This window comes from Heptranchias perlo, chromosome 20, assembly GCF_035084215.1.
Source record: "Heptranchias perlo isolate sHepPer1 chromosome 20, sHepPer1.hap1, whole genome shotgun sequence".
Taxonomy (NCBI): domain Eukaryota; kingdom Metazoa; phylum Chordata; class Chondrichthyes; order Hexanchiformes; family Hexanchidae; genus Heptranchias; species Heptranchias perlo.
The window spans coordinates 37,670,443-37,697,940 of NC_090344.1; the positions used below are offsets into that span (position 1 = coordinate 37,670,443).

At 47.1% G+C, this 27,498-nt stretch overlaps 1 protein-coding gene across 3 annotated transcripts; it reads left to right on the plus strand.

The window, feature by feature from the left end:
- Nucleotides 1–14,325: 14,325 nt before the first annotated feature.
- On the plus strand, nt 14,326–27,247 carry LOC137335714 (eukaryotic translation initiation factor 4E-binding protein 1-like). 3 transcript variants are annotated; one of them, XM_068001013.1, is made up of 3 exons: nt 14,326–14,460; nt 25,533–25,706; nt 26,816–27,247. In XM_068001013.1, the coding sequence occupies exons 1-3, from the start codon at nt 14,328–14,330 to the stop codon at nt 26,845–26,847; spliced, it is 339 nt and encodes a 112-aa protein (XP_067857114.1). In that variant the 5' UTR covers nt 14,326–14,327; the 3' UTR covers nt 26,848–27,247. The 3 variants fall into 3 exon arrangements, with proteins under 3 accessions (XP_067857114.1, XP_067857115.1, XP_067857113.1); XM_068001014.1 differs by having other exon boundaries at nt 14,326–14,448; XM_068001012.1 differs by lacking the exon at nt 14,326–14,460 and adding an exon at nt 14,467–14,694 and having other exon boundaries at nt 26,816–27,245.
- Nucleotides 27,248–27,498: the final 251 nt, after the last annotated feature.

Consider the following 27,498-nt stretch of genomic DNA (forward strand, 5'->3'; position numbering starts at 1 on the left):
GGAAAAAGTTGCAGGGCTATGGGAAAAGAGCAGGGGGAGTGGGACTAATTGGATAGCTCTTTCAAAGAGCCGGCACAGGCACGGTGGGCCGAATGGCCACCTTCTGTGCTGCATGATCCTGTAAGGCAGGACAGCCCATTTGTAGGGTTGACCAAAATAAAAGAGAAGGGAGAGAATAAAGGATAAATGTGCGAATTACTCTTGGAAAGAGGCAGCTAATGACATTAAGAGCTTGCAAAGACATTTCAAGGAGCTGGAGGGAAGTGCAGCGGTTAGGCTGTGAGATTAAAAAAAGGCATTCGAAAGACAAAAGGCAAGTAAGAAGAGTGTCGAAATGAAATGTAAGCAATGGAATGTTAAACTGGAGCGACAGCAGAAGCCTGAAGAGTGATGGTGGTGGACAGGGTGGAAATGATGACTTTGGACAGTATTAATGATAAAAGAAACAGGAACTGGTACTTGAGGTGCATAACTGTTGCTTGCAGAGTGGGCTATCTGGACAAGACTTTCTGGTCCATGGAGATCAGTGTTGCAAGGGGGTCCTAGGTTGTTGGGCTGTAATACATTCATTTCATATGCATGCTTTCTGGAAAATGGTTTGCTTTTAGCTGTGAGTCAGGGTCCCATCTGATCCTTTCAACCTCTAACTTAACCCCTTTGACGCATAATTCTTGTTTTGCAACCTTGTTTGCAAAATGCAAGACCCAAAAACGCTTGGTGAAATAAAAACATCGCGATTTAGAAATGGTTACAGTTGCGAAACATTTTCGAGTTTTGAATTCTTTTAACAGATTTCAAAACATGCAGTACAGCCCTCTAATTTACCACAACTTTCAATATAACACACACAAGAGTTAACACACATAAGCGCTGCTTGCTATGTATGGCGGTACCATAAGTCCATTCGAAAAGAATGTGGGAGCAATTTTAACCTAACCCGTCAGGAATCTGATGGGATCGGCTGCAACGTTTTACACCCTGCCCCCGATTTTGCTCTCCATCGAAGTCAACGGAGAGCGACATTGTGCAGAGTGTAAAAGCTGAGTTCCACTCGATCCCGTGGGATTCCCATCCCATGAGCTCGGTTAAAATCCCCCCCCCCACAATGTGTTAGTAATTTTGTCCCACACAACAACTGGAGCAGTTTCTTTCCCAGTTGTTATTGGCTCGCACACAAATAATAATCCACTTTGAACGGTGTTCTCATTCCTCACCACAGCCCTGTACATTGTGCTGTGCTTTAACACGTATTGTTTGTGGTGCCCTGACTAATACATCAGACATCTGCTCTCTGACGGGCAGCCTGGTCACTGCACTTGATATACCGCACTCGTTAGGGGCATAGAAACAGGAGGAGGCCATTCAGCCCCTCGAGCCTGTTCAGCCATTCATTTGGATCATGGCTGATCTGCATGTTAACTCCATCTACCCGCCTTGGTTCCGTAACCCTTAATACCCTCGCCGAGCAAAAATCTATCATTCCCGGTTTTGAAATTTTCAATTGACCCCCAGCCTTTTGGTGGGAGAGAGTTCCAGATTTCCACTACCCTTTGTGTGAAGAAGTATTTCCTGACATCACCCCAGTTGTGAATGCCTCCCTCACTATCAAAGAACCACTCCTGTATATCACCCCAACGTACCCTGAGCTTCGATGGCCCGTTGACCTTTCTGCCGCTGATGGAGAATCCACAGGACACGCCATCAATGTAATGCAGCTCGCACTGTAACACACATTTTGTGTCTGGCTCCGAATGATCCTGTTACAGAGCAGGGCGCCTGCATGTAACCGAGAAACACCAGCCAGCCTTTTCATTTTAATGTTGCACACAATCAAACCGTGATTAGGCAAACATTTTGCATTATGGATGGTGACACTGTTGGGAAAAAAAGATTTTTACAAGGGATGTAATCTCATCCGCCATGATATTAAAGGGCTTTGTTGTCTTTTAGCAGAGTGAAAATGTGTACAGAACCACAAAATGTTGTTTTTATTGTTTGTTTGCAGTATTCTTCTGATTGGTGTAGTTAAGGTGGACTAAACAAGCAACACAAACGCCTTAACACTAAGCGCACACTTTGGAAAGGGTTGGTAAAGCTGACAGCAGCATCGGACCAAGCTGTGCAGTTGGCGATGGTTGCCATTCTGACTCCACAGATACGATGGGAATAAACCAAGCTGTTGGGATTGAACAGTCCATCAACACAAGGGTAGGAAGGACTGTCAACAAAATTATCAAACAAAGCGAGTCGTTACTGCCTGGAACGCACTGCCTGAAAGGGCGGTGGAAGCAGATTCAATAATAACTTTCAAAAAGAAATTGGATAAACACTTGAAAAGGAAAAATTTGCAGGGTTCGAGGGAAAGAATATGGGGAGTGGGACTAATTGGATAGCTCCTTCAGAGAGCCGGCACAGGCACGATGGGCCGAATGGCCTCCTTCTGTGCCGTATCATTCCCAGTCCTAGTGTCTTCTTCCCAAATTTCTTTCTCTGGCTGAGAGGGGATTTTAGCGCGGGCACATTTGTACAATTACTTAAATGGACAGAAAACTCTGCCTGACAAATTTTGAAAACGTCACCGCAGTAATGATGTTCCTCCACTGGGTGTCACTCGTGGATTCTAACAACTGCTGCGAGCTAACTTTCGCTTGTTTTACGTTGGTATAAAGAACATTCGCTTGACCCTGTCAGGGCACCGCAGTTACTTACAACTTGAACACCGTCCTGCCCTCGAAACTCCATTTGCTTTTGAGCACGTCATTGTGATGCACTGTTAAAGGGGGCATTGAGGCAATGTTAAAGGAGCACCCACGCAGGAATCTTATTAATTTAGTTGGCTGACCGGCCGTGACCATCACTACACTAAGAAGCGAGCAAGTATGCCAGCCCCATAGCCGCAGAATATCTGGCCCTGATGTGCCAGCAGTCCAAAAGGCCGTGGTACTTTTCAGTTTTGAAATAATACACTGGACTCCTCCAGCTGAGGGTGGAACTGTTTCTCTATATCTTCACCTGCTGCTTGCTCCCCAGTGGCCCGACAAAATGCTGATGAACGAGAGATGCATTCAAATATCCTGGTTTACATAATTACATAGGAAACAGGCTATTCGACCCAAATGGTTTTTATGCTCGACACGAGCCTCCTCCCACTCATAGAATCATGGAAGGCTACAGTACAGAAGGAGGCCATTCGGCCCATCGAGTCCGTGCCAGCTCTATGCATGAGCAATCCAGCTAGTCCCACTGCCCTGCCCTATCCCTGTAGCCCTGCACATTTTTTTTGTTTCAAGTACTTATCCAGTTCCCTTTTGAAAGCTATGATTTAATCTGCCTCCACCACCCCCTCGGGCAGTGCATTCCAGATTCGAACCACTCGTTGTGTAAAAAAAGTTTTTCCTCATGTCACCTTTGGTTCTTTTGCCAATCACCTTAAATCAATGGCCCCTGGTTTTTGACCCTTCCACCAATGGGAACAGTTTCTCTCTATCCACTCTGTCGAGACCCTTCATGATTTACTTCATCTCACCCTATCAGTACATCCTTCTATATTTAATATTTTAATAATTTGTTCCCAAATGCCCAATTATTAGGAAGTATTTGATGGGTCAGTGTGGGTGCCAATATAGTTTTTTTTTAAAATTAAAGCAATATATGTGATTGCACAATATCAAAAGTCTACTCGGGATCTCGTGGGTTTTTACACTGCCTGGTGTGATCCTAAAAGAGACAGGCCAAGAATGTCCCAAATTCGATCGAGTCTGTGCTGCTTCAGCAAATCTCAGCTGGTGTGGCAGTTGTTGGTGTCAAGATTGGCCTCAGTGCCTCCAGTGTGTGTTGTGGGGAGGGAGGGGGCATCTGGTGAGGACAGAACTGGGTGCAGCAGTGATGGCCTCTGCAGTCAAATAGCCTGCACAGGCTCACCATCAGGGCTCACAAAGGAAGAAAGCCCCCTTAAACGAGGGGCTGGTGAGCTTCTGTGGAGCTGTAACCCCAGCGTCAGCAAGTGCCTTGAGGAGGGGAGAAAATGTAAATATATCTATTCGAAGAAACTGCCTCCTGGGACAGACTCATGACTGCTGCCATGAATTGGACTCTTAAAAATGAGACATGGCGTTCTGTACAGAGGTTTAGTTTACAGATGAGAGATTTCACAGGTGCAAAACCATTGCTGTGAGAATGAGAACTCTGAATCGGAAAGTCTTTGGGGGTAATTTAAACCTAACTCGCCAGGCGGGAAACGCATGGGATCGGGTGGAACGCTGGTTTTACAGCCGATCCGATATCACTCTGTTGACTTCAATGGAGAGTAAAATCAGGCAACCACAACTTGCATTTAGATAGCACCTTTAACATAGTAAAAAGGTCCCAAGGCACTTCACAGGAGCGATTATCAAACAAAAATTGACACCGAGCCACGTAAGGAGATAATAGGACAGGTGACCAGAAGCTTGGTCAAGGAGGTAGGTTTCAGGGAACATCTTGAAGGAGGAGAGAAAGACGGAGAGGTTTAGGGAGGATTGTCCAGAGCTTAGGGCCTAAACAGTTGAAGGCACGGCCGCCAATGGTGGAGCGCTGAAAATCGGGGATGCGCAAATGACCAGAATTGGAGGAGCGCTGACCGGGTGTAAAACCAGCGATGCACCCGATCCTGTCAGTTGGGTTAGGTTAAAACTGCCCGCTTTGTTTCTGTTGGTTATTAGTCCACCTTCAGGTCCTTAAAGAATTATAAAAGTGCTGGATACTCGTATTCCATGAGTGCTGCTCAGCTCTGGCTGTGCAATACGTCAATTTATACCTTACTATTATATATTTTAATGTAAGATAACTGCTAGATGTAGTAACGAGATGAACTAAGATATTGTCCTTTTCTTATCTTGAGTTGACAATTGCTGTTAGATATTTTCATTGCGGAAAAAATATTTTTGTACCAGTTTGTTAGTGTTGCTGTTGTGTTGCTGCAGAGAGAAATAGGAAGTGGAATTATGTGGCACGTGCAATGTTCATGTATTAAAAAAAGGAATTAAAATTAGCCCTTGCTGTCAGTTCTTTATCTTCTTACAAACACACACACACGTACATAATTGACGGGCAGGAAGAGACCAGCTGGTCCTCAAAGCCTGCCCCACATACAAAGAGAGCCAGAGCATCATGACGAGACACTTCCTCCCTCCCTCCCTCCCTCCCACCCACCCACCCCCGCAGCCATGTAATCTCCTGGGAGAGGCGAGAAAACCCAGGGCCAATAAGGGAAATAATACTCTGAAAAATTCCTCTCAGACCCCCTCCCCAACCCCCGGCCAGGCGATTTATCGTTTCTCAACCCAAATAAACAATGTTTAATTTCTTTTGGAGTGAACTGCAGACTCATTAAGGTGACCGGCAGCAGTTCTGGAACAGATTCATCGCTGAGCATCTTCACCAATCGCTGCTGTCAACTGCCGAGGAACTGTCGCTCTACTTTGTCCCAAGAATCTCGCACCTTTCACCACCTCAGGACGTCCCAAAGCGCTTCACGGCCAATGAAGTATTTTTAATGTGTAGTCACCGCTGTAAGGCAGCAGTCAATTCGAGCACACAAAGGTCCCACAAACAAGAGTGGGATAAAAAGGCCAGATCATCTATTTGAAGGATATTGGTTAACAATGGGAAGATTTACTCTGTGAAATAATACACGGGTTCTCCATAAACAGGTTTATGAATTCATTACACAAAGCGCACAGACAGAATCTTTCCCATGTGCCTTCAGAAGAGCAACCTTGACTGTCCAATTTGAATTTTTCCACTTCCTGCGTCTGCAACCCTTATGATCAGTCTGATTTAAATGGCCGAGTTTGTGCCTTGCCCACTTGGAACTGGACTGAGACTGTCTGGAATCAGTTCGCACACAGAGCCCTTACACCAAAAGACAGGAGATTTTCCATCTGGGCTGGATTTGAGCCTGAGTTCTGGAGATGAAAGGTAGATTTCTAACCCACCCAGTCATAGGAACAAGAGTAGGCCATTCAGCCCCTCATGGCTGATCTGTCCCTCAATTCAATTTACCCGCCTTTGTTCCATATCCCTTGATACCCTTACCCAACAAAAATCTAGCAATCTCAGTCTTGAAAATTTCAATTGACCCCAGTGACCCACAGCCTTTAAGGGAGACGAGTTCCAGTTTTCTACTTAGCCTTTGTGTGAAGATGTGCTCCCTCGTTTCACTCCAAAATGGCCTCGATCTAATTTTAAGGTAATGCCCTCTCGTTCAGCATTCCCTCACCAGAGGAAATAGTTTCTCTGTATCGACCCGATAGAATCCTTTAATCATTTTAAACACCTCGATCAGATCACCCCTCAATCTTCTATACTCAAGGAACTACAAGCCAAGTTTATGCAACCTGGCCTCATAATTTAAGCCCAGGTATCATTCATCGGCGCTGTACCCCCTCCAAGGCCGATGAATGTTTCCTCAGGCTCGGTGCCCAGAACTGAACACAGGGTCTGACCAAGGCTCGATACAACTGAAGTATCACTTCCTCACATTCGTATTCCAACTCCCTTGAGATAAAGGCCAATGTTCCATTAGCCTTTTTGATTACCTTTTGGACCTGTGCCCTATCTTTTAGTGATTTGTGCACATGGACACACAAATCCCTTTGCTCTTCTACAGCTCCTCGTCTTTTTACCATTAAGAAATGGTTCTGATTAGTATTTCTCAGTTTCGAAGTGAATGACCCCACATTGAACTCTATCTGCAATAATTTTGCCTACTCACTTAGTCTGTCTATGTCCCTTTGTAACTTCCTGCTCCCATCGACACAACTTAATGTGCCTCCTAACTTAGTGCCATCTGCAAACTTGGACATACAACTCCCTATTCCTTCATTCAAGCAATTAATATCGAAAATGAAAAGCATTATAGATATTAATATAGATATAAAAGCAAGGTGTTCATTTTAAATATTGCAAACAATTATTTCAAGCCAGTAATGCTTTGGTTTTCATAATATCTTTTGTTGCAGATTCTGACATTTTTAGGTTCTGTGCTTTAAAATCTCCCACAGAAAGCCTTTCACACAGGCTTGAGATCTTAGTGTATTAGAATCAATCTATTGACGCTGTGTGACCTGCTGAGTGTCTCCAGCATTTTCTGTTTTTATTTAGATTTCCAATGTCTGCAGTATTTTGCATTTGTTTTAATGTTTAATTTACTGCCACTCTCTTCCAGCGATGTCCAACTTCTCTGTAACCGGATTTTAGGTCCATGCTTTTGTTACCTCCAGACTCGACTATTCCAATGCTCTCCTGGCCGGCCTCCCACCTACCACCTTCCATAAACTTGAGCTCATCCAAAACTCTGCTGCCCGTTTCCTAACTCGCACCGAGTCCCGTTCTCCTGTCACCCCTGTGATCGCTGACCTACGTTGGCTCCCAGTCCACGAACGCCTTAATTTTAAAATTCTCATCCTTGTGTTCAAATTCCTCCATGGCCTCACCCCTCCCAATCTCTGTAACCTCCTCCAGTCCTACAAACATCCAAGATCTCTGCGCTCCTCCAATTCTGGCATCTTAGCATCTCCGATTTTCATCGACCCACCTTCAGCTGCATGGGACCTAAGCTCTAGAATTCCCTCTCTAAACCTCTCCGCCTCTCTACCTCTCTCTCCTCCTTTAAGACGCTCCTTAAAACCTACCTCTTAGACCAAGCTTTTGGTTGCCTGTCCTAATATCTCAATGTGGCTTGGTGTCAAATTTTGTCTGATAACTCTCCTTGGGATGTTTCACTATGTTAAAAGGTGCTATATAAATACATGTTGTTGTTATTGTCTCTTTTACCCTGTTCACCTACATTGCTATCTGTTTCCCTTCTCTGGGCTGAAATTATGTGAAGTTGCCCAAACCCAGATAATGTCTATTTACAGCCTTCATCGACAATCTCTTCAAAGGAATTGTGAATATAAAAAAGTAGCCTGTTTAGGTTTGTCTTGCAGTGGAGCAATAGGATGAATTAAGCTGCGTAAGCTTGCATGTATGGAATGCTTCCAAAGACTGCACTCTGTTTCTGCTGAAGAACAAGACTGAACATTTATTTCTCAAAAGTGCTTTACCTCAAGATCTGCAGCAAGAATTCAAAGGGACTTGTCCAACTGACTTGAACAACCCCCTGGAATCTGTCTCCAGACTCCTAGTATTGTGTTGTACTGTTAATTGTCTCACCTATGTCGTTTGCTTCTGTATGTAATTACCTTTGGGAATAAACTTGTCTCATAATTTAGCCTGCTTTGTAAAGTGTCTTGCCTTGCTGGTATTATCCATCTTCTGAAGTGATACGAGACAGAGTAGAATCCTACATGTTATCTCGTAGCAAGTTCAGAAATAACATGGAAGATTGTTTGCCAGACAGCACACAACATACACATATCATAAGAAGCTCGGGTTTAACTTTGGAAGCTGACTTTTGCGATAAGAATATCACTTGGGAGATGGATTGACCTTCAGATGCCTCGCCAAAAGTTCTGGAATTCCCTCCCTAAACCTCTCTGTTTCTCGAACTCTCTTTCCTCCTTTAAGACGCTCCTTAAAACCTATCACGCCTGTCCTCATATCACCTTATGTGGCCCAGTGTCAAATTTTGTCTGATAACACTCCTGTGAAGCGTCTTGGAACGTTTTACTACGTTAAAGGCCCTGGTTGTTGTTGTTGACGTATAATAGGCAGGCAAATGCCCTGCTCCCACAGATTGGGACGTTGCCCTGTGGGGATATTGCAGCTGTGAAACTGTGTGCTATCACTTTGTTTCACTGCTCATTAAGGCTGCATACGTTGACTCTGAACATCAATCAGTCACTTTATGCGTCACATGGAATAACGCATCTCCTGTGAAATGTAATTTCCTGCATCCCTACAGCTTTTAGTCAAAGATATTTTGTTAAGTAATTTTTCCATGCAAGCTTGGATGTCTGTGCAAACATGTTCAGCAATTGCAGGGTATAGTGGCAACACTGGAAATGAATTTCAAAGGTGCTGCATTGGGAACAGAGAGCTGCTAATGAAAGTGATTGACTTGTGCTTTAAATTTTCGTTCCCCGTTTTTTTTCTCTGATTCTTTCCTCTTATCTTCCCTGGAGGAGGGGTAAGCAACTCTCTTTGGATCTAAGTTAACACACCTGGCAACAGGAGTTTGGAATCTAGTTGATCTTTTCGCAGCAAACTCAGGAACATGATATTTAAACCAGGCAGGCCCGTCTGGGTCTATTAGCCCTAATTTTTTTTAAAGCTCTCTGGATTCAGCAGTTTTGCTTTTGGATTGAAAAATTGAAAATGTCAGTCCCACTCCAGAAACTTGAGCAGATAATCCAGGCTGACACTTCAGTGCAGTGCTGAGGGAGTGCTGCACTGACAGAGGTGCCATCTCTCGGATGAGACGTTAAACCACGGCCTTGTCTGCCTTCTCAAGTGGATGTAAAAGATCCCATGGCACTATTTCGAAGAAGAGCAAGAGAGTTTTCCCTGGTGTCCTGGCCAATATTTATCACTCAATCAACATCACTTAAAAAAAACCGTTTAACAACAACAACAATTTGCATTTATATAGCGCCTTTAATGTAGTAAAATGTCCCAAGGCTCTTCACAGGAGCGATTTTCAAACAAAATTGACACCGAACCACCAAAGGTCAAAGAGGTAGGTTTTAAGGAGTGTCTTAAAGGAGGAGAGAGAGTTAGAGAGGGGGAGAGAAGGGAATTGCAGAGTTTTCGGCCTAGGCAGCTGAAGGCACGGCCTCCAATGATGGAACGATTAAAATTGGGGATGCGCAAAAGACAAGAATTGGAGGAGAGCAGAGGTCTCGGAGTGTCATAGGACTGGAGAAGGTTACAGAAATAGGGAGGGGGCGAAGCCATGGAGGGATTTGTAAACTAGAATGAGAAAATCAAGGCATGCCCGGACCGGGAGCCAATATAGGTCAGCGAGCACGGGGGGTGATGGGTGAACGGTACTTGGTGCGAGTTAGGATACGGGCAGCAGAGTTTTGGATGAGCTCAAGTTTATGGAAGGTGGAAGATGGGAGGCCGGTCAGGAGAGCATTGGAATAGTCAAGTCTAGAGGTAACAAAGGCATAGATTAGGGTTTCAGCAGTAGATGAGCTGAGGCGGGGTGGAGATGGGCTGATCATGATCTCATTGCTGTTAGTGGGACCTTGGTTGCAAAGTGCTTTGGGACATCATCCTAAGGTAGCGAAACGCACTGTATAAATTACATAGAATTTACAGTACAGAAATAGGCCATTCGGTCCAACTGGTCCGTGCTGGTGTTTATGCTCCTCATGAGCCTCCTCCCACCCCTACTTCATCTAATTCTATCAGCATGTCCTTCTATTCCTTTCTACAAAGAAAGAACAAACTTGCATTTATATAGCTCCTTTCACATCCTCAGGACATCCTAAAGTGATTTAGAGTCAATTAATTACTTTTGAAGTGTAGTTACTGTTTTAATGTAGGAAATGCAGCAAACAATTTGCATACAATATGGTCCCACAAACAACAATGTGGATAATGAGCAGATAATCTGATTTTTTAGTGATAAATATTGGCCAGGACACCAGGGAGAACTCCCCTACTCCTCTTTGAATCATGCTATGGGATCTTTTAAGTTTACCTGAGAGAACAGGCACAGTGCTGTCTCATCTGAAAGACAGCACCTCTAACAGTGTAGCACTCCCTCAGTACTGCACTGGGAGTATCAGCCTAGATTTTGTGCTTAAGTCTCCGGAGTGGGACTCTGAACCCACGACTACCTAATTCACAGGTAAGAGTGAACGCACTGAGCCACAGCTGACACCTACTTAGGTAACTTCCCCTTAAATGCATTTATTCTGTTCGCCTCAACTACTCCCTGTGGTAGCAAATTCCACATTCCAACCATTCTCTGGGTAAAGAAGTTTCTCCTGAATTCCTTATTGAATTTATTAGTGATCATCTTATATTGATGACCCTTAGTTTTGGACTTTCCCACATGTGGAAACATCTTTTCGAACTTTACCTTATCAAACCCCTTCATAATGTTAAAGACCTCTGTTAGGTCTCCCTTCAGCCTTTACTTTTCGAGGCAGTAGTAGAGGCGGGTACAATTTTGTCTTTTAAAAAGCATTTGGACAGTTACATGCTAAGATGGGTATAGAGGGATATGGGCCAAGTGCAGGCAATTGGGACTAGCTTAGTGGTATAAACTGGGCGACATGGACATGTTGGGCCGAAGGGCCTGTTTCCATGTTGTAACTTCTATGATTCTATGATTCTATGAGAGAAAAGAGCCCCAATCTGCTCTCGAGAAATGCAGGTCTTTCTTTTTAACAAAAAGTTTAATTACGTGGATTTCTCAGTAGTTTCACATGATGGCTCTTCTTGGTGTCACTGCATAGCGGTTGAAAGAGGGAACCATAACTGATTCCCCCCAACTAGCCCAGGTGAACCAAAGCTAAATGCACCGTCCCTAATGGCAATCAACAAACTCAATGGGGGGCAGAATCCACCTTGGTACCTTTCCATCTGTATGGCCTGGACCACAACAAACTGTGCCGTTTACCGCTTGTAGTGGTTAAAGCAATTTATCCCTAGTAGTTAGTGGTTTACATGAGAACATAAGAAATAGGAGCAGGAGTAGGCCATATGACCCCTCAAGCCTGCTCCGCCATTCAATAAGATCTTGGCTGATCTTTGACCTCAACTCCACTTTTCCACCCACGGCCTCCCAAAGTGTCAAGATGGCGTCTTGGCTGCACACGCACGTTCCCAGCGTGCCGTGCGCCGGACGCTATCTTGGTATAGGAGTTAGCGCAGGCGCAGATAACGAAGGCCGGAAACATGTAAAGTACGGAGAAAATGGATACAGTCAGTGTGCAACGCTGATTTAAAGTGGTATTTTTATATCGGGACTTAGCACTATATCAGTCTTAACCCCGACCATCTGAATGTGTCTTAGAATGCCTGGAGGAACCCCGCCAGCGCTATTTAAAGGGACTGTGCAGGATTTACAGGTTAGTGGCTGGATTATTGCTTCTGGCTGCCGAAACATTTGTAACTGTTTTTGGAGGTCTGCTATACTTGAATACTAGGGCACGGGGACACAGCCTAACATTTAGAGCCAGGACGTGCAGGAGTGAAGTCAGGAAATGCTTCTACACACAAAGGGTGGGAGAAGTTTGGAACAGTCTTCTGCAAACAGCAGTTGATGCCAGCTCAATTGTGAATTCTAAATCTGAGATTGATAGATTTCTGTGAACCAAGGGTATTAAGGGATATGGGGCTAATGGAGTTTGGTCACAGGTCCACCATGATCTCATTCAGTGGCGGAACAGGCTCGAGGGGCTGATTGCTGCTGTCACTTGCTGCCTCCTGATATGTGCTACCTTCTCCTACAAGAAAACGGGACGTGTGTCTGGGTGATGTGCCTGTCATAGTTGAAGAGCTGCCAGTGTGTGTGGCCTGTGAGTTGTGGGTGGGGGGCTTGCAACAGTGGTAATGTGTGAGGGTGAAGCATCTGGTTGGAAGAGTTGAGTACTGATGGAAAGAGTTTGTTGGTATGTGGGTGATGGGGGGTGTAGTGCATGGAGCAGTGGATGCGGCTAGTGGTGTAGTTGGTAGGAGACGCCACTTGACAGTTGACCTCACTCACCTTGACCACTCATGTCAAAGCATTGAACTTCTTCCTGCACTGCATCCATGTTCCTGATGCTGTGCGCCTGGCATTGACTTCATCCCCTACTGCCTCCCACTGCCTTTTGGGTAAATATCTGGAGGGCCTCTTGCCCCCCCGCCCCCCCCCCACTGTGGATATAGGATGTCCCTCCTTCTGTCCACCTCTTGCACCAAGGCCCCTGGTGCATCAGCAGAGAACCTTGGTGCATGCACTCTCGCAGGCCTGGTACAACCTCAGATCGGCAGATTGATGAGATCTAGCATGCAGATTGGAGGATGTGGGATTTAGTGATGTGCAACCTGTATTCAATGTTTTTAACATAACTCATCAGTGTGTAAACATAGGGACAGGACTTGCATCTGTACTTTACATGTGCGATGTCTGATCTCCGTTCAGACTCCGTGCAGACAGCAGACTGTTATTTTCAGCAAATAACAGGTACCAGCTACCTTTAAGAGATTTCTCACAGACAGCCTGCCTTTAAGAGATTGGAGCTCCCCCTGCTGGTGGAAAGTGTGAATTGCACGGAATCCTCATTCGACGCTGATTTCCAACGCAGATTGCAGTAAGTCCTCAGGCGTGAGGAAAGTCTCGTCCTGCCTGCGCAGAGGCCATTGGGCGCGGGGTAATAGCGGATCGTGCTACCCCCGCCCAAAAACAGGCCCGATCCAATTTTTGCCCCCAAGAATGTATCACTCTCAGTCTTGAATATGTTCAACAACTGAGCATCCACAGCCCTCTGGGGTAGAGAATTTCAAATATTCACAGCCATCGAAGTGAAGAAATTCCTCCTCATCTCCATCCTAAATGTCTGACCCCCTTATCCAGAGACTATGTCCCCTAGTTCTAGACTCTTCAGGCAGGGGAAACATCCTCTCAGCATCCACCCTGTCAAGCCTTCTTAGAATCTTATATGTTTCAATGAGATCACCTCTCATTCTTCTAAGCTCCAGGGAGTATCGGCCCATTCTACTCAATCTCTCCTCATAGGACAACCCTCTCATCCCAGGAATCAATCCAGTGAACCTTCCTTGCACCGCCTCTAAGGCAAGTATATCCTTCCTTCGGTAAAGCAATTTACCACTAGTAGTTCATGCTTTGACACCATTGCATCTTTAAAGAGAAAACTGGTTAAATACTGGTTAAAGATTTCCACACCACCTGAGGAAGGAGGAAGCCTCCGAAAGCTTGTGGAATTAAAAATAAAATTGCTGGACTATAACTTGGTGTTGTAAAATTGTTTACAATTAAATATTGTAAACAGAGGAAGATAGACCGAGAGATTTGTTTTGGGGGGGTTGCTCAATTAAAGAGTAGGCATGATCACCATGGGCCAAATAGTCTCCTTCTGGACTGTGAACGACAATAGTTCGATGGCGAGACCGAGTCAGTGACTGCTCATCCCAGCCCCCCCCCCCCCCCCGTCACCAGATGCAACGAGGCTCCCGAATGCGCTCGGCTCTTTCCGCCGCGCTGCCGAAGATGACGTGACGTCAGATCGGACGCAACGAGGCTCCCGAACGCGCTCGGCTCTTTCCGCCGCGCTGCCGAAGATGACGTGACGTCAGATCGGACGCAACGAGGCTCCCGAACGCGCTCGGCTCTTTCCGTCGCGCTGCCGAAGATGACGCGGCTCTGGAGGCCGGGTGAGCGGATGTTGTTGGTCGCAGGGTGCTCGGGCCTGGATGTGTGTGGGCCTGGGGGGTTGAGTGAGGTCCCGGTGTTGGTGCTCGCGGGGACGGGCGAGAGAGAGGTGAAGGTGAAGGTGGAAGAAGGCGAGTGTGAGTGTGAGTGTGAGTGTGAGAGAGAGGGAGAGGGGGAGGGGGGTGAGATCAGGCCTGGCTTTCCCGTTCGCCGGTCGCGTTCAAGCGGGTGAGTCAGTGTGAGGATGTCCGGCCCAGCTCAGAAAACCGAGAGCCGCGCCATTCCCACCCGCAGGGTGACCGTGAGTGACTCGGGGCAGCTGCCGCACGATTACAGCACCACCCCCGGGGGCACCCTCTTCAGCACCACCCCAGGAGGTAAGGCAATTGCACAACATGGGTGCTCAACTTTCTCCCGACCCCCCACCCCCCTCACTGCACCCTCAGGCACCCCCCCACACACACACTGCACCCTCAGGCACCCCCACTGAACCCTCAGGCACCCCCCCAACACCCCCCCCCTGAACCCTCAGGCACCCCCCCTCCACTCTCCCCACACTGAACCCTCAGGCACCCCCCTCCCCTCCCCCTCACTGAACCCTCAGGCACCCCCCTCCCCTCCCCCTCACTGAACCCTCAGGCACCCCCCTCCCCTCCCCCTCACTGAACCCTCAGGCAGCCCCCTCCCCCCCCCACTGAACCCTCAGGCAGCCCCCTCCCTCCCTGCCACTGCACCCTCAGGCACCCCCCCCCCCACTGCACCCTCAGGCACCCCCTCTTCCCCCCCCCCTGCACCCTCAGGCAGCACCCTCAGGCAGCCCCCTCCCTCCCCCCCCCCCCCCCCATCAGGCAGCCCCCCCCCTCCCCCCTCCCCCCCCCACTGAACCCTCAGGCACCCCCCTCCCCCCCCACTGAACCCTCAGGCACCCCCCTCCCCCCCCACTGAACCCTCAGGCACCCCCCTCCCCCCCCCCCCACTGAACCCTCAGGCACCCCCCTCCCCCCCCCCCCACTGAACCCTCAGGCACCCCCTCCCCCCCCACTGAACCCTCAGGCACCCCCCTCCCCTCCCCCCCCCCTCCCCTCCCCCCCCCCCCTCCCCTCCCCTCCCCCCTCCCCTCCCCCCCCCCCCCACTGAACCCTCAGGCACCCCCCTCCCCCCCCCTCCCCCTCCCCTCCCCCCCCCCCCTCCCCTCCCCTCCCCCCTCCCTCCCCTCCCCCCCCCTCCCCTCCCCCCCTCCCCTCCCCTCCCCCCCCCCACTGAACCCTCAGGCACCCCCCCCCCCCACTGAACCCTCAGGCACCCCCCCCCCCCACTGAACCCTCAGGCACCCCCTTCCCCCCCCCCCCCCCACTGAACCCTCAGGCACCCCCCTCTCCCCCCCCCCCCCCCACTGAACCCTCAGGCACCCCCCTGCCCCCCCCCACTGAACCTCAGGCACCCCCCTGCCCCCCCGCTGAACCCTCAGGCACCCCCCTCCCACCCCACTGAACCTCAGACACCCCCTCCCCCCCCAGTGAACCCTCAGGCACCCTCCTCCCCCCCACTGAACCCTCAGGCACCCCCCTCCCCCCCCCCCCACTGAACCCTCAGGCACCCCCCTCCCCCCCCCACTGAACCCTCAGGCACCCTCCTCCCCCCCCCCCCCCCACTGAACCCTCAGGCACCCTCCTCCCCCCCCCCCCCCCCCACTGAACCCTCAGGCACCCCCCCTCCCCCCCCCCCCACTGAACCCTCAGGCACCCTCCTCCCCCCCCCCCCCCCCCACTGAACCCTCAGGCACCCTCCTCCCCCCCTCCCCCCCCCACTGAACCCTCAGGCACCCTCCTCCCCCCCCCCCCCCCCACTGAACCCTCAGGCACCCCTCCTCCCCCCCCCCCCCCCCACTGAACCCTCAGGCACCCCCCTCCCCCCCCCCCCCACTGAACCCTCAGGCACCCCCCTCCCCCCCCCCCCCCACTGAACCCTCAGGCACCCCCCCTCCCCCCCCCCCCCACTGAACCCTCAGGCACCCCCCTCCCAGAATTGCACCCTAAGCACCCCCCCCAACATTGCACCCTAAGCATCCCCCCCCAACATTGCACCCTAAGCAACCCCCCCCCCCAACATTGCACCCTAAGCATCCCCCCCCCCTTCATTGCACCCTAAGCAACACCCCCCCCCCCCCAACATTGCACCCTAAGCAACACCCCCCCCCCCAACATTGCACCCTAAGCAACACCCCCCCCCCCCCAACATTGCACCCTAAGCAACACCCCCCCCCCACCAACATTGCACCCTAAGCAACCCCCCCCCCCCCAACATTGCACCCCTCCCTCCTCACTGCTCCCTCAGGCAGTCCCCCCTCCCCACACTGCAACCTCAGGCACCCCCCCCCCACTGAACCCTCAGGCACCCCCCCCCCCCCTGAACCCTCAGGCACCCCCCTCCCCCTCCCAGAATTGCACCCTAAGCATCCCCCCCCCAACATTGCACCCTAAGCAACCCCCCCCCCCCCCCCCCAACATTGCACCCTAAGCAACACCCCCCCCCCCCAACATTGCACCCTAAGCAACCCCCCCCCCAACATTGCACCCTCCCTCCTCACTGCTCCCTCAGGCAGTCCCCCCTCCCCACACTGCAACCTCAGGCACCCCCCCCCCCCCCCACTGAACCCTCAGGCACCCCCCCCCCCCCCCACTGAACCCTCAGGCATCCCCCAGCTGCAACCACAGAACAGAACCCCCCACCCCTGCTGCACCCCCAGGCCCCCCCCCCCCGCTCCTCCCCGCACCCACCCGGGCCTACCCGCGCGCGCGCCCCCCCTGTGTGAAAGTCCAACACACTATTTAATTGCAAAAAATAATTGTGCTTTTCACAATGTGTCTTGCGTCACATTTGGGAGGAAAATAATTCTAAGCAGCTGTATTGATAAAATGCAACACAATGACCAAGTGGTATTGATCACAAGGCAGTAAAGCGTCAAGAGAATCATATGATGTTTGAAACCACGAGAACCAGTTCATAATCATCTGAAGCCTGAGATTAAATTATAATCTCAAAATAACTTGTTTTTTCTTCATATTTGCCTAAATATTGCTTCGTGTTGTGACACTAGATGAGATCCTGCTGTAACATCTGCTGCAAGTTTGTGCAGTGTAATTAAGGTCCATTGTTGTGAAGTTTTCTTCCCTCATCAGTTTTTTAATCAATTAATTTGAATTAAGCTGTTGAGGCATTTCAAACCATAAAGGCAGATTTGAGTGGCATTTGAAATCTAAACAGGCTTATTGCCCTGAATTTTCATTTTTGTTTAATGTACATGTAAATTATTTAACGCTTCCATTTCTGATATACTGGAGTGGGATTGTGATCTGGTGTCTGGGTGAAGAATGCCTAAGCATTTGACCTGAGGTGAAGCAGCTGTGATGAATATTGTCATATCAGCAGCGTCCATCAGTAGCTGATGCAAGACCAGTGCCTATTTCTGTGAATTGTAAACAATTTTACAACACCAAGTTATAGTCCAGCAATTTTATTTTAAATTCACAAGCTTTCGGAGGCTACCTCCTTCCTCAGGTGAACTGTGAAGTGGAACTTAATTCAGTCTGTGGGTTTGATTGTTGTTACTGCTGGTTGAATGATATTTGAATCCTGCCAAGCTTGTTGAATGGTCTTGTTTCCTGTCATTGCGTAAATGGTGCGTTTTCAGTCTCACTTTTCTCAATTAAATCCTTGAAAAATGATCATCTTGGAGCCACTCGTCAACATAACTATCCGTTCCAGTTGTTTGCAATATTAGAAGGAACTTGCATTTATATAGTGCCTTTCACCACCTTAGGATGCCCCAAAGCCCTTTACAGCCAATGAATTAATTTTTAGTGTAGTCATTGTTGTAATGTAGGATGGGACACAGTTGCCAGTATAATTTGTATCGTTATCCACGTGTGTTTTTAGCAAACACGTAGTGTCAATAACTGATGATGTGGGAGCTGTGTCAGTAGTGCAGCCACTTGAAGCTGCAGTGTCCCATTGCAGCACTTTTTTTCCCCCCCTCTTCGCTCTTTTCCTTCCTCCACCCCCACCACAGTATTGATCAGATCGAAAGAGCAGTTAATAGAAATGTTTCCATGTTTTCACAGTAGCAACGAATGCCAGAGGTCAGACAGTCCGTGTACTCAACTGCACTCTGCTCGTCACTGAGTTCCTGGACAGAGCTTGGTGCCTGCGGGTTTGTTTGAAAGAAAATCTTTGAAGTTTTTTTGAGGTTCCATCTGTCCAATGGGGAGAGAACATAGCGAATTTTTCACAGTACAACAAGTTTTAATTTTGATTCCATTCTGTGTTAACCAATTAAGCAAAAAAAAAAGTGTACAATTATTGCCCTATATCTTAATTTATTTTTTTGGGTTGGGGGAAGGGGCTCCTCCAATGTTTCAGTGAACCATATAGATCAGGAAGGATATTTTTAATCTCTGTTCTGTGGGCTATATTAGTTGATCTACACGAACACTGCTGTTATCGGGCTTTAATTGGCCTCAAGCATGCTGGGTTGAGGAGGGGGAGATGGGCCTAAGTTTCCTCCCGTGATCGCGATACAGCAACCACTGATGGAAGTTTACTTGTGTGAGCTTAAGTGGGAAACAGGAGCGGGCTCAGATTGTATTGCCTGCTACTGCTCACTGTGAAGACTTCCACAAGAATAATAGTCTCACCAATGAGGTGCTGAATGATGACTGGGCTGCTGGGACCATATCCCAGCAAGGAGTTAGCAAATTCAGGAGAGGCAGAAGAGAAAATTGGCAAGGAGAGAAAAGTATATTTTTCCTGGTCATCTTCCCACGAGTATCATTCTCCCAGAGGGCATGAATGATGTGCACCCAGGTTTTAGCAGTGCCACTCTTGACGGTGTATTGATGAAGACTCGTCCTTTTGATCCCTCACTCTAACAAGTGCCCTATTTCTCTCTGGAAAATAGGTGACAATTAGTATAAATTTGAGTGTGATTGTTGAGGGAATGAATTTATCTCCTCAACTCCCTGCGACCAATATACTGTCGTCAAAAATTGTTCGATGGTGCAGCAGGATAATTGGTCTCTGCAGTTTCGTGTCACCACCTGGAACATGTTCGACAAGAACACACAAGTCAGAGTACTTAAGAGAATGATTTAATATCATGATTTACTTAATCCCTTAATAATGTAATCACTCGGGACAATTCACCCAAAGTTTACTTACTCTCCCAAGTCCAAGTGTTGATTCATTAGGCTTTTGTGTCATAAGGTTTGCATCTTATTGCCAATTGGAACATAGTGATGATAAGAGTGAGTAAACAGTCAATCGGCTAAATCCACATGTTTGAATTGTTAACAGACCAAACGCAGAATGATTGTGGCCAAGCCTTTCAGCACAAGAGGTTGCTTTGCATCACCAGTTGAATAAATCTGTTGAAAAGCAGTCTTGGAGTTGGGATTCTCGTAGACCCATATATCTCGCCGCAGATGGTGAAATCCAAGTCCTTCTCCAGTGCAAGTTAACAGCAGTTTAATCATTTCACATTCTGCGCTGTGCTGCACCTTCCAGAGCAGGTTGAAAAGCCGACCCATTGAATGAATAAATTATGGTGCTCACAACAGTGTAATGAGGGTTTTTTTGTCTTGGTGCCAACAACAAAAAAAATCCAAACTTGAGTACGACTTGTGCAGCCTGCACTCGTTAAAAAAAAATCTTCTATCATTCTGTAAATATACAAGACAAACAAATTTAATTGTAGACACAGCTATTTTAGTTTGACTCTCTACACTTGTTTAAAATGTGAATTTTGGTGTATGCTGAACCAATAAAAAGTGGTCTCAAACTTTTTTAAAAAAAAGTAACAGATACTGATTATATTTAAAAAAGGAAATTTTTTTGAATCTTAAGTCAGTCAGTTATTAGCTAAGACAGATTTATAGTATTGGAAATGACTTGTAACTGATTACCGGTGAAGATTAAGATATTTTGGAAAATTGTTCCATGTTTGATGATCAGAATTTTGTCATTAGTGTTTTTTTCCCCCCTTTTTGATGTCAGTTTTCATTCAGGCGATACTCTCTTTATTTTCGTAATCCTTCCCTTCTTCGATTGCAATAACACCTGGCACCATTGCTCAACAGGGGACAAGGGTAAGACCCTACTCTGAGCTTTCCCTGCCTTTACAGCTGCACGTTGGAGGCCTTCGATGTATGATCTTGGGTGGAGAGGAGCAGAACTAAGTAACTGTTTGTTCCACCCACTTTATTTGGTCTGTTCATGTCGCAAGGTTGATGCCCACCAGTGATTGGGAACACGGGGATTATCTTGACCTAAAAGCATTCCTGGTTCTGTCTGATCCTATAGAGTGTTGAGTTTAATGCTGATTTAAAAACAATATATTTTATGTAACAACATAAGGAGTACTAGATATTAGTGTTTACAAGGCATTTATCCACAGGTACAATGTTAAAACCTCCCCCTTAGAAACAAAGATGGGGCAGCTCATCTGTACAGAAGCTTTATCAATTATTGACTTAAGACCCCTCCTTGACATTATTTGTAAAATATGCTGCTCACATTTTGTGCCCCTTTTTGTTGGGCCAATTAGTTCTGTCTCATGCTACCAGTGCAAGTTGCATTTAATATCCACCAAATGCTCATATTCACATGATAAACCTTCCCCACGTGACCTTATCACATCCTGTCCAAGTACTGATACGAATTTGGGAAGAGTCAAGTGGGCTGTACTCCACACGGGTGATAAATCTGGTCAGGAGCTTTAAATGTGCAGCACTGAAGACAGGAATAAGGAGAATATCTGCTGGCACACTATATTTGAGGTGAAACCTTTTGAATATGTATCATTAATTGAATATGTATCACTCCTTGTTCGGAGAAATAGTTCTACATTACCAGATGTGGTCATGTTGTGTCTTTTAATTTCATCTCTTAAGTGGGTAATGTTTCTGGTAACCTTGAGTTCATGTTTGGTTCAAAGGGATTTTGAATCTTGTGCCCACTTTTCAAATAGTTCTTTGCTCTTTGATCCTTGGGTCAGTGTTTCCTTTCGTCCACAGTGACAGTCAGCCGATGTTCTATTTCCTAACTGGTGGTTCAAACCCCTGCAGGGAAAGGATTGGTTGTGATGTTCCCCCATTCCTTATCACCACCACTAACCCCCCTTCCAGTCAAGTATCCATCTGCTAAGCTCAGCCAGCCAGCACGGATTTGTTAAAGGCAAATCGTGTTTAACTAACTTGATTAAGTTAGAGTTTTTTGATGAGGTAACAGAGAGGGTAGATGAGGGCAATGCAGTTGATGTGGTGTATATGGACTTTCAAAAGGCATTTGATAAAGTGCTGCATAATAGGCTTGTCGTCAAGATTGAAGCCCATGGAATAAAAGGGGCAGTAGCAGCATGGATACAGTAGCAGAATTGGCTAAGTAACAGAGAACAGAGAGCAGTGGTAAATGGTTGTTTTGAGGCCTGGAGGGTGGTGTGCTGTGGTGTTCCCCAGGGGTCGGTACTAGGACCACTGCTTTTCTTGATATATTAATGACTTGGACTTGGGTATACAGGGCACAATTTCCAAATTTGCAAATGACACAAAACTTGGAAGTGTATTGAACAGTGAGGAGGATAGTGATAGACTAAAAGAGGATATAGATAGGCTGGTGGCATGGGCGGACACATGGCAGATAAAATTTAACGCAAAAAATGTGAGGTGGTACATTTCGGTAGGAAGAATGAGGAGAGGCAATATAAAGTAAAGGGCATAATTCTAAAAGGGATACAGGAATAGAGATCTGGGGGTGTAAGTACACAAATCGTTGCAGGTGGCAGGGCAGGTTGAGAAAGCGGTTAAAGAAGCATACAGGATCCTGGGCTTTATAAATCTTGGACTACAAAAGCAAGGAAGTCATGACAAACCTTCACAAAACACTGGTTCGGCCAAAACTGGAATATTGTAACCAGTTCTGGGCACTGCACTTTAGGAAAGATCTTAAGGCCTTAGAAAGAGTGCAGAAGAGATTTAGTAGAATGATTCCAGGAATGAGGGACTTTAGTTACATGGATCGACTGGAGAATCTGGGGTTGTTCTCCTTCGAGCAGAGAAGGTTGAGAGTTGATTTGATAGAGGTATTCAAAATCATGAAGGGTCCAGACAGAGTAGATAGAGAGAAACTGTTCCCATTGACGGAAGGGTCAAGAACCAGAGGACGTAGATTTAAGGTGATTGGCAAAAGAACGAAAGGTGATATGAGGAAAAACTTCTTTGCACAGCGAGTGGTTAGGATCTGGAATGCACTGCCTGAGGGGGTGGTGGAGGCAGATTCAATCATGGCCTTCAAAAGGGAACTGGATAAGTACTAGAAAGGAAGAAAATTGCAGGGCTACAGTGATAGGGTGGAGGAGTGGGACTAGCTGGATTGCTCTTGCATGGAGCCGGCAGGGACTCGATGGGCCGAATGACCTTCTTCCGTGCTGTCACCTTTCTATGATTGTGCAGCCTTCCCCCATGGCTACCAAGTGAGGGACCAGAGACGTTCCCCAGCATGAGTCGCTACATTCAGGAGTGAAATTTGGCAAAACTAACCCCTGGACAATACAGTAGTTGGGCCTGTCCACGCCCCAGTTGTCCACCTACCTGGTTGTCTGCCATCATTTTCACAGGACAAACCCTGATTTGAGCAATCCCTTCCCTGCACAGTGCACGGAACATTTCTTGTATCATACTTGTCTTCATTCCTGTGCCTAAAGTATTGCTGCACCATACGGCTGTCCACATTTTGGCAATTCTTGATTTATCCGCCAGATTTCATTACCCATCGACGGGCTCCCCTCCATGACATCAGGTAATGAAAATTGATAATGCAACATTACAATTGGCAGAATGTTACACTTTCCACATTTTGCTGAGGGTGCAGTCATCAGCATGAAGCACTTAGTGTCTGCGGCTGATAACATTGATTAAGGCTTCCAGCACTGGAAAGGCACCAGATGGTGTCGGTGTGTGTGTGAAAGAGTATGCGTGCGTTTGTGAAAAACTTCAAAAAGAACGTTTCCTTTGACTTTGTTGCACCGGAAATGAGATATCTGAGTTGGTTTGAATGACTGAATTCAGCTGATGTACTCTCTGTTCCATTACATAGTTCCCTCTCCTGTGTGTATGCTTTTGCTAAAACTGGGAGGGATATCTAGGGTTAGGTGAACATGTTAAACCTAGATGTTCCCCAGAATTGAAATACTTGGAGTAGACTGCAGAAATAAAACAGCAAGCCAACAAAGTCGGTGCAGACGGAGTTGAGCCACAGGATCATAAAGACCTTGAGGTGTTCATTAAAAGTAGCAGTTGAAGTGCTTTCTCTTAGAGAGAGAATTTTTAAGGCGATCTACTGATTTTTCAAACCTGCATGGTGCTTATGTATTCAACTGATCAATATTCTGCAGTGCTAAGTCCAGGCAAGTACAGAACCTGCAGCTGGTGGAAGTTGGCAGAATTTGGAGACAATCTATGGGTTTCAGTCACGATTCCTATAATGCACAGTCCCCACAAATGAAACCTGGGTCATTATGAAATTACAGAAGTCTGTATTAAATGAGTGATACAGTGCCTCAGTACTGTAACATGCAGTGACTTATCTTGTATTTAGGGGCCATAAATATGAGAGTGTCACTAATAAACCCAATAAAGAATTCAGGAGAAACTTCTTTATCCAGAGTGGTTAGGGTGTGGAATTTGCAACCACATAATGGTTGAGGCGAATAGCATAGATGCCTTTAAGAGGAAGCTGGGTAGGTACAAGGGAGAAAAGGATAGGGATAGATGAAGAGGGGTGGGAAGAGGCTCGAGTGGAGCATAAACACCATTGTAGACGAGTTGGGTCGGTTTCTGTGCTGTACGTTCTATGTAATTGTATGTAGTGTGGTTGATGCTTGGGAGAAGGAGTCTGACCGCAATATCAACACAGCAAGTTGCCAATAATACTGTCTTTGGAAAGTTCTGTGCGAGCCAAGCACTAAAGGGACATCAGAAGCTGGGTCACCCCGGGCCTGCTTTTCGACAGGCGCTGGTGCAGTGGAGATGATAGCGGACCAGCGATCCAGATAGAGGTCGTGAGTTCAAATCCCAACACACGAGTTGTGAAGTTGAATTCAGTAAATCTGGTAATTTGTGGGGCCGGCACCAGAATAAAATGTCCCCCAAAATCTGCTGGATTGTGGTGAAAAACCCAACTGGTTCACTGACGTCATTCAAGGAAGGAAACCTTCCTACTCGGTCCAGCCATCACGTGACTCCAGTCCCTCACAACATGGTTGATTCGATGCCTCCTCTGGTGTGGCCGAGTAAGCCATTCAGTTGTACAGAAAATAGCGATTCAAGAAGAAGGACCACCTTCATCGGGCAGCTGGAGATGGGCAATAAACGCTGCCTTGCCAGCATCGCTCACACCCTGAGAAGAAACTTCACAGAGAAAAATAAAAAATCCCCAACAGCCAGTGAAGGCCAGTAAGATTGCCAGTTTTGGTTGAACTGCAAAAATGAAGCAGTTCACAAGCTGTGCATTGAACCCTCTGATCTGTGTTCTTTACCTCCTTGATCCTTAGCCATTTGCAGCTCTTTGCTTGCCTGTTGTCTATCTCCTATTGAAGATTGAAAAAAATCCCAATTTTTTTAGGGATATGTTTTTATTGAGGAAAATCCAAATTTACAGTCCTATTGACGAACCAACAAATTATTTTTTTGTTAAATTAAGAACATTTCTTGTCTGTCCTTTTCTTTGCGCCCCCCCCCCCCCCCCAGTTCCTGAAGGTGCTGGCTGTACGAGGGTGTGATTCTGTAGGTGCTGGATATTTCCCCCAAGTGGCCACACTTGTGTATTCAGGCTATTGCAGCACACTGAACACTTAAAGCAGAATCACTGGATTGTGAACAGGAGCAGGATCCTTGGCTGATTTCTTCCCTGCAAAAGTACCTCAAACTGCTGCCCACTTGACGTCAGCAGGGGCTGGGGATCCAACGCGGAACTTTCTGGTCTTTACGGACAAATAAGTTTTTGAAATTGTTTTCACTCCACCACCCCGAAAAGCGTTTGCAAGTATGTTATCGTGACAAAGCAACCTGGCGAATCATGACCCAAGGCTGTAAAACCTCACAGCTCTGATGAATGGCGCTCGCTCCCTGTTGACCTGAACCATGCATTGCTTTTTATGTTGCAGGCACCCGCATTATTTATGACCGCAAATTCCTCATGGAATGCCGCAATTCCCCCGTTGCCAGGACCCCTCCGCGTGACCTTCCAAACATCCCAGGTGTCACGAATCCGAACACAACAGAGAAGGCGAAGCCAGCAGCCAACCATGTGAACAGCCATGAGGATAAGGCAGCTGGTGGTAAGTGACGATGGGGACGGAGTGTGAGGATTTCAGTGAAGGGTGCTTTTGGAGGGAGGGTTTGGATTCTACCCACTTTGCACCAGCCCGACAATTGTAGATTTTGTCCATCCAAACTGGAGGCATCAATGTGAAGTACTGGTGTTTGCAGCTCTTGTCACCATTGGCGTGAGCAATTTGAGGTGGTTGAAGCATGTTTTTTTTTTCTCTGATACCACAATGTTCACAACCAAGATGGATGTTGGCTGCGCTGCTTGCATCACTGTGCTGTTGTGAAATGGACTGTTGGGAGGTACATGTTCATGATCAGTGGATAACTTAATCTCTATCTCCTTGTGTGGAAGCACCTGCCTCCCAACCTGGTCAGCATGGCTGAGGTTACCAAGTGTGTGTTTGTAGGAAAGGAAGAAGGATCCTGGACATAAATCTGTTTTTGTACCCAGCTTTTATGCCCAGGTTGTTGGGCATATGACATGGCATTTGACCAAAGTTAGTAATTAATCCTATCCACTCTGTAATTTAAAGTAAGCATTGCAAACTAAAATGGAGATAATTTGGTTAAAGAAATTCCTGACCAGTGAAAATGTACCCAGTATTTTGAAGATCTCCCTTAAACTCACCTATTGGCAGTGTTAGTAAAGGTACCATCTGGTATAATACAAAACCAAATGGACCAGTAGGTCCTAGGCTGGATTCTCAGTAGCTGCTGAATTGGCTGATCTTATCCAGGAAACAATTGGATGTCACGTTTGGCTCCAATGTTGATGGGCGAATGTGGGGACATTAGTAGGGTTTGCAGACTTGATGACTGTCTAGTAAAACCTTGATCGAGTGTGTATATGTGCACACGCGCAAGGAACACAAAATCTGAGTATGCTGTAGTGCTTCCTTCTGGTCAAATGGGCAACCAATTTTGCCCTTGCAGTGAAGAACGAGAAATTGGATGAGGTAATGGATGGCTCGTGGAACCAAAACCCTTGCACAAGTGAGCACCTCCTGAAGAGATAGAATGGAGGGTGAGAGGCCAGGGAAATGACCTTCATCTGATTATTGCTTGAACGTGGAGTGATTAAAAGGTCACTGAATGCCATTTTGTTTTGCCTTGACAGGAGATGATGCCCAATTTGAGATGGACATTTAAGGCACACCATATGGTTTCCTCCAGAGTGAGGACCTTTGGTCCTGGAACTTCTCCAGCTGGGCTTGTAGATCAGCCCAAGTGTCTTCACCAAGCTGCTTGCTCTAATAAAAAAAAAATATGCAAACATTTCCTGCCACTGATGGAATCCATCCACTTCGACCCGGCTACAGACAGTGACACATCCTGCAAATGCTGTGAAAAGTGTAAGTGCCACGCCTTGAACGTGGTGGAGCATCTGCTGTCCTAGTTGGCGATGGGCGTTGTAAAGAGGGGACATCTCTCGAGTTCTTGATCTGTTTAATCTGGTTTCAAATGTGTATGCCTTTGGTAATCAAGGCTAAAGGTTAACCTTTCAGAGATGTAATTCTTGGTGGGAGGGAGAGAGGGAGGGAGGGAGGGAGGGAGGGAGAGAGAGAGAGAGAGAGAAAGCCAATAAATAAAGTCAAATTCAGTAACCTGAAGTTGTTGCGTCTTGTCTCAAAACCAGTGCAAACAATTCACAACTTTCCCAGAATGTCTCCCAGTTCACAGTTTTTGTTACTCAAGTACGTTAGTGGTGAACAACTCTGGACCATTGTACACACGAATAAAGCAACACACTCAGCCAAATTCAGTGTAAATTGGAGGCAAAACTGGCTTTCCCCTTGATTA

What these genes read in the sequence shown, in the direction of transcription:
- LOC137335714 (XM_068001013.1), top strand. Translation starts at nt 14,328, where the DNA reads ATGTTGTTGGTCGCAGGGTGCTCGGGCCTGGATGTGTGTGGGCCTGGG. An exon ending in GGAAGAAGGCGAGTGTGAGT is followed by an intron (nt 14,461 to 25,532) that starts GTGAGTGTGAGT and finishes TTTATGTTGCAG; the next exon opens with GCACCCGCATTATTTATGAC. An exon ending in TGAGGATAAGGCAGCTGGTG is followed by an intron (nt 25,707 to 26,815) that starts GTAAGTGACGAT and finishes TTGCCTTGACAG; the next exon opens with GAGATGATGCCCAATTTGAG.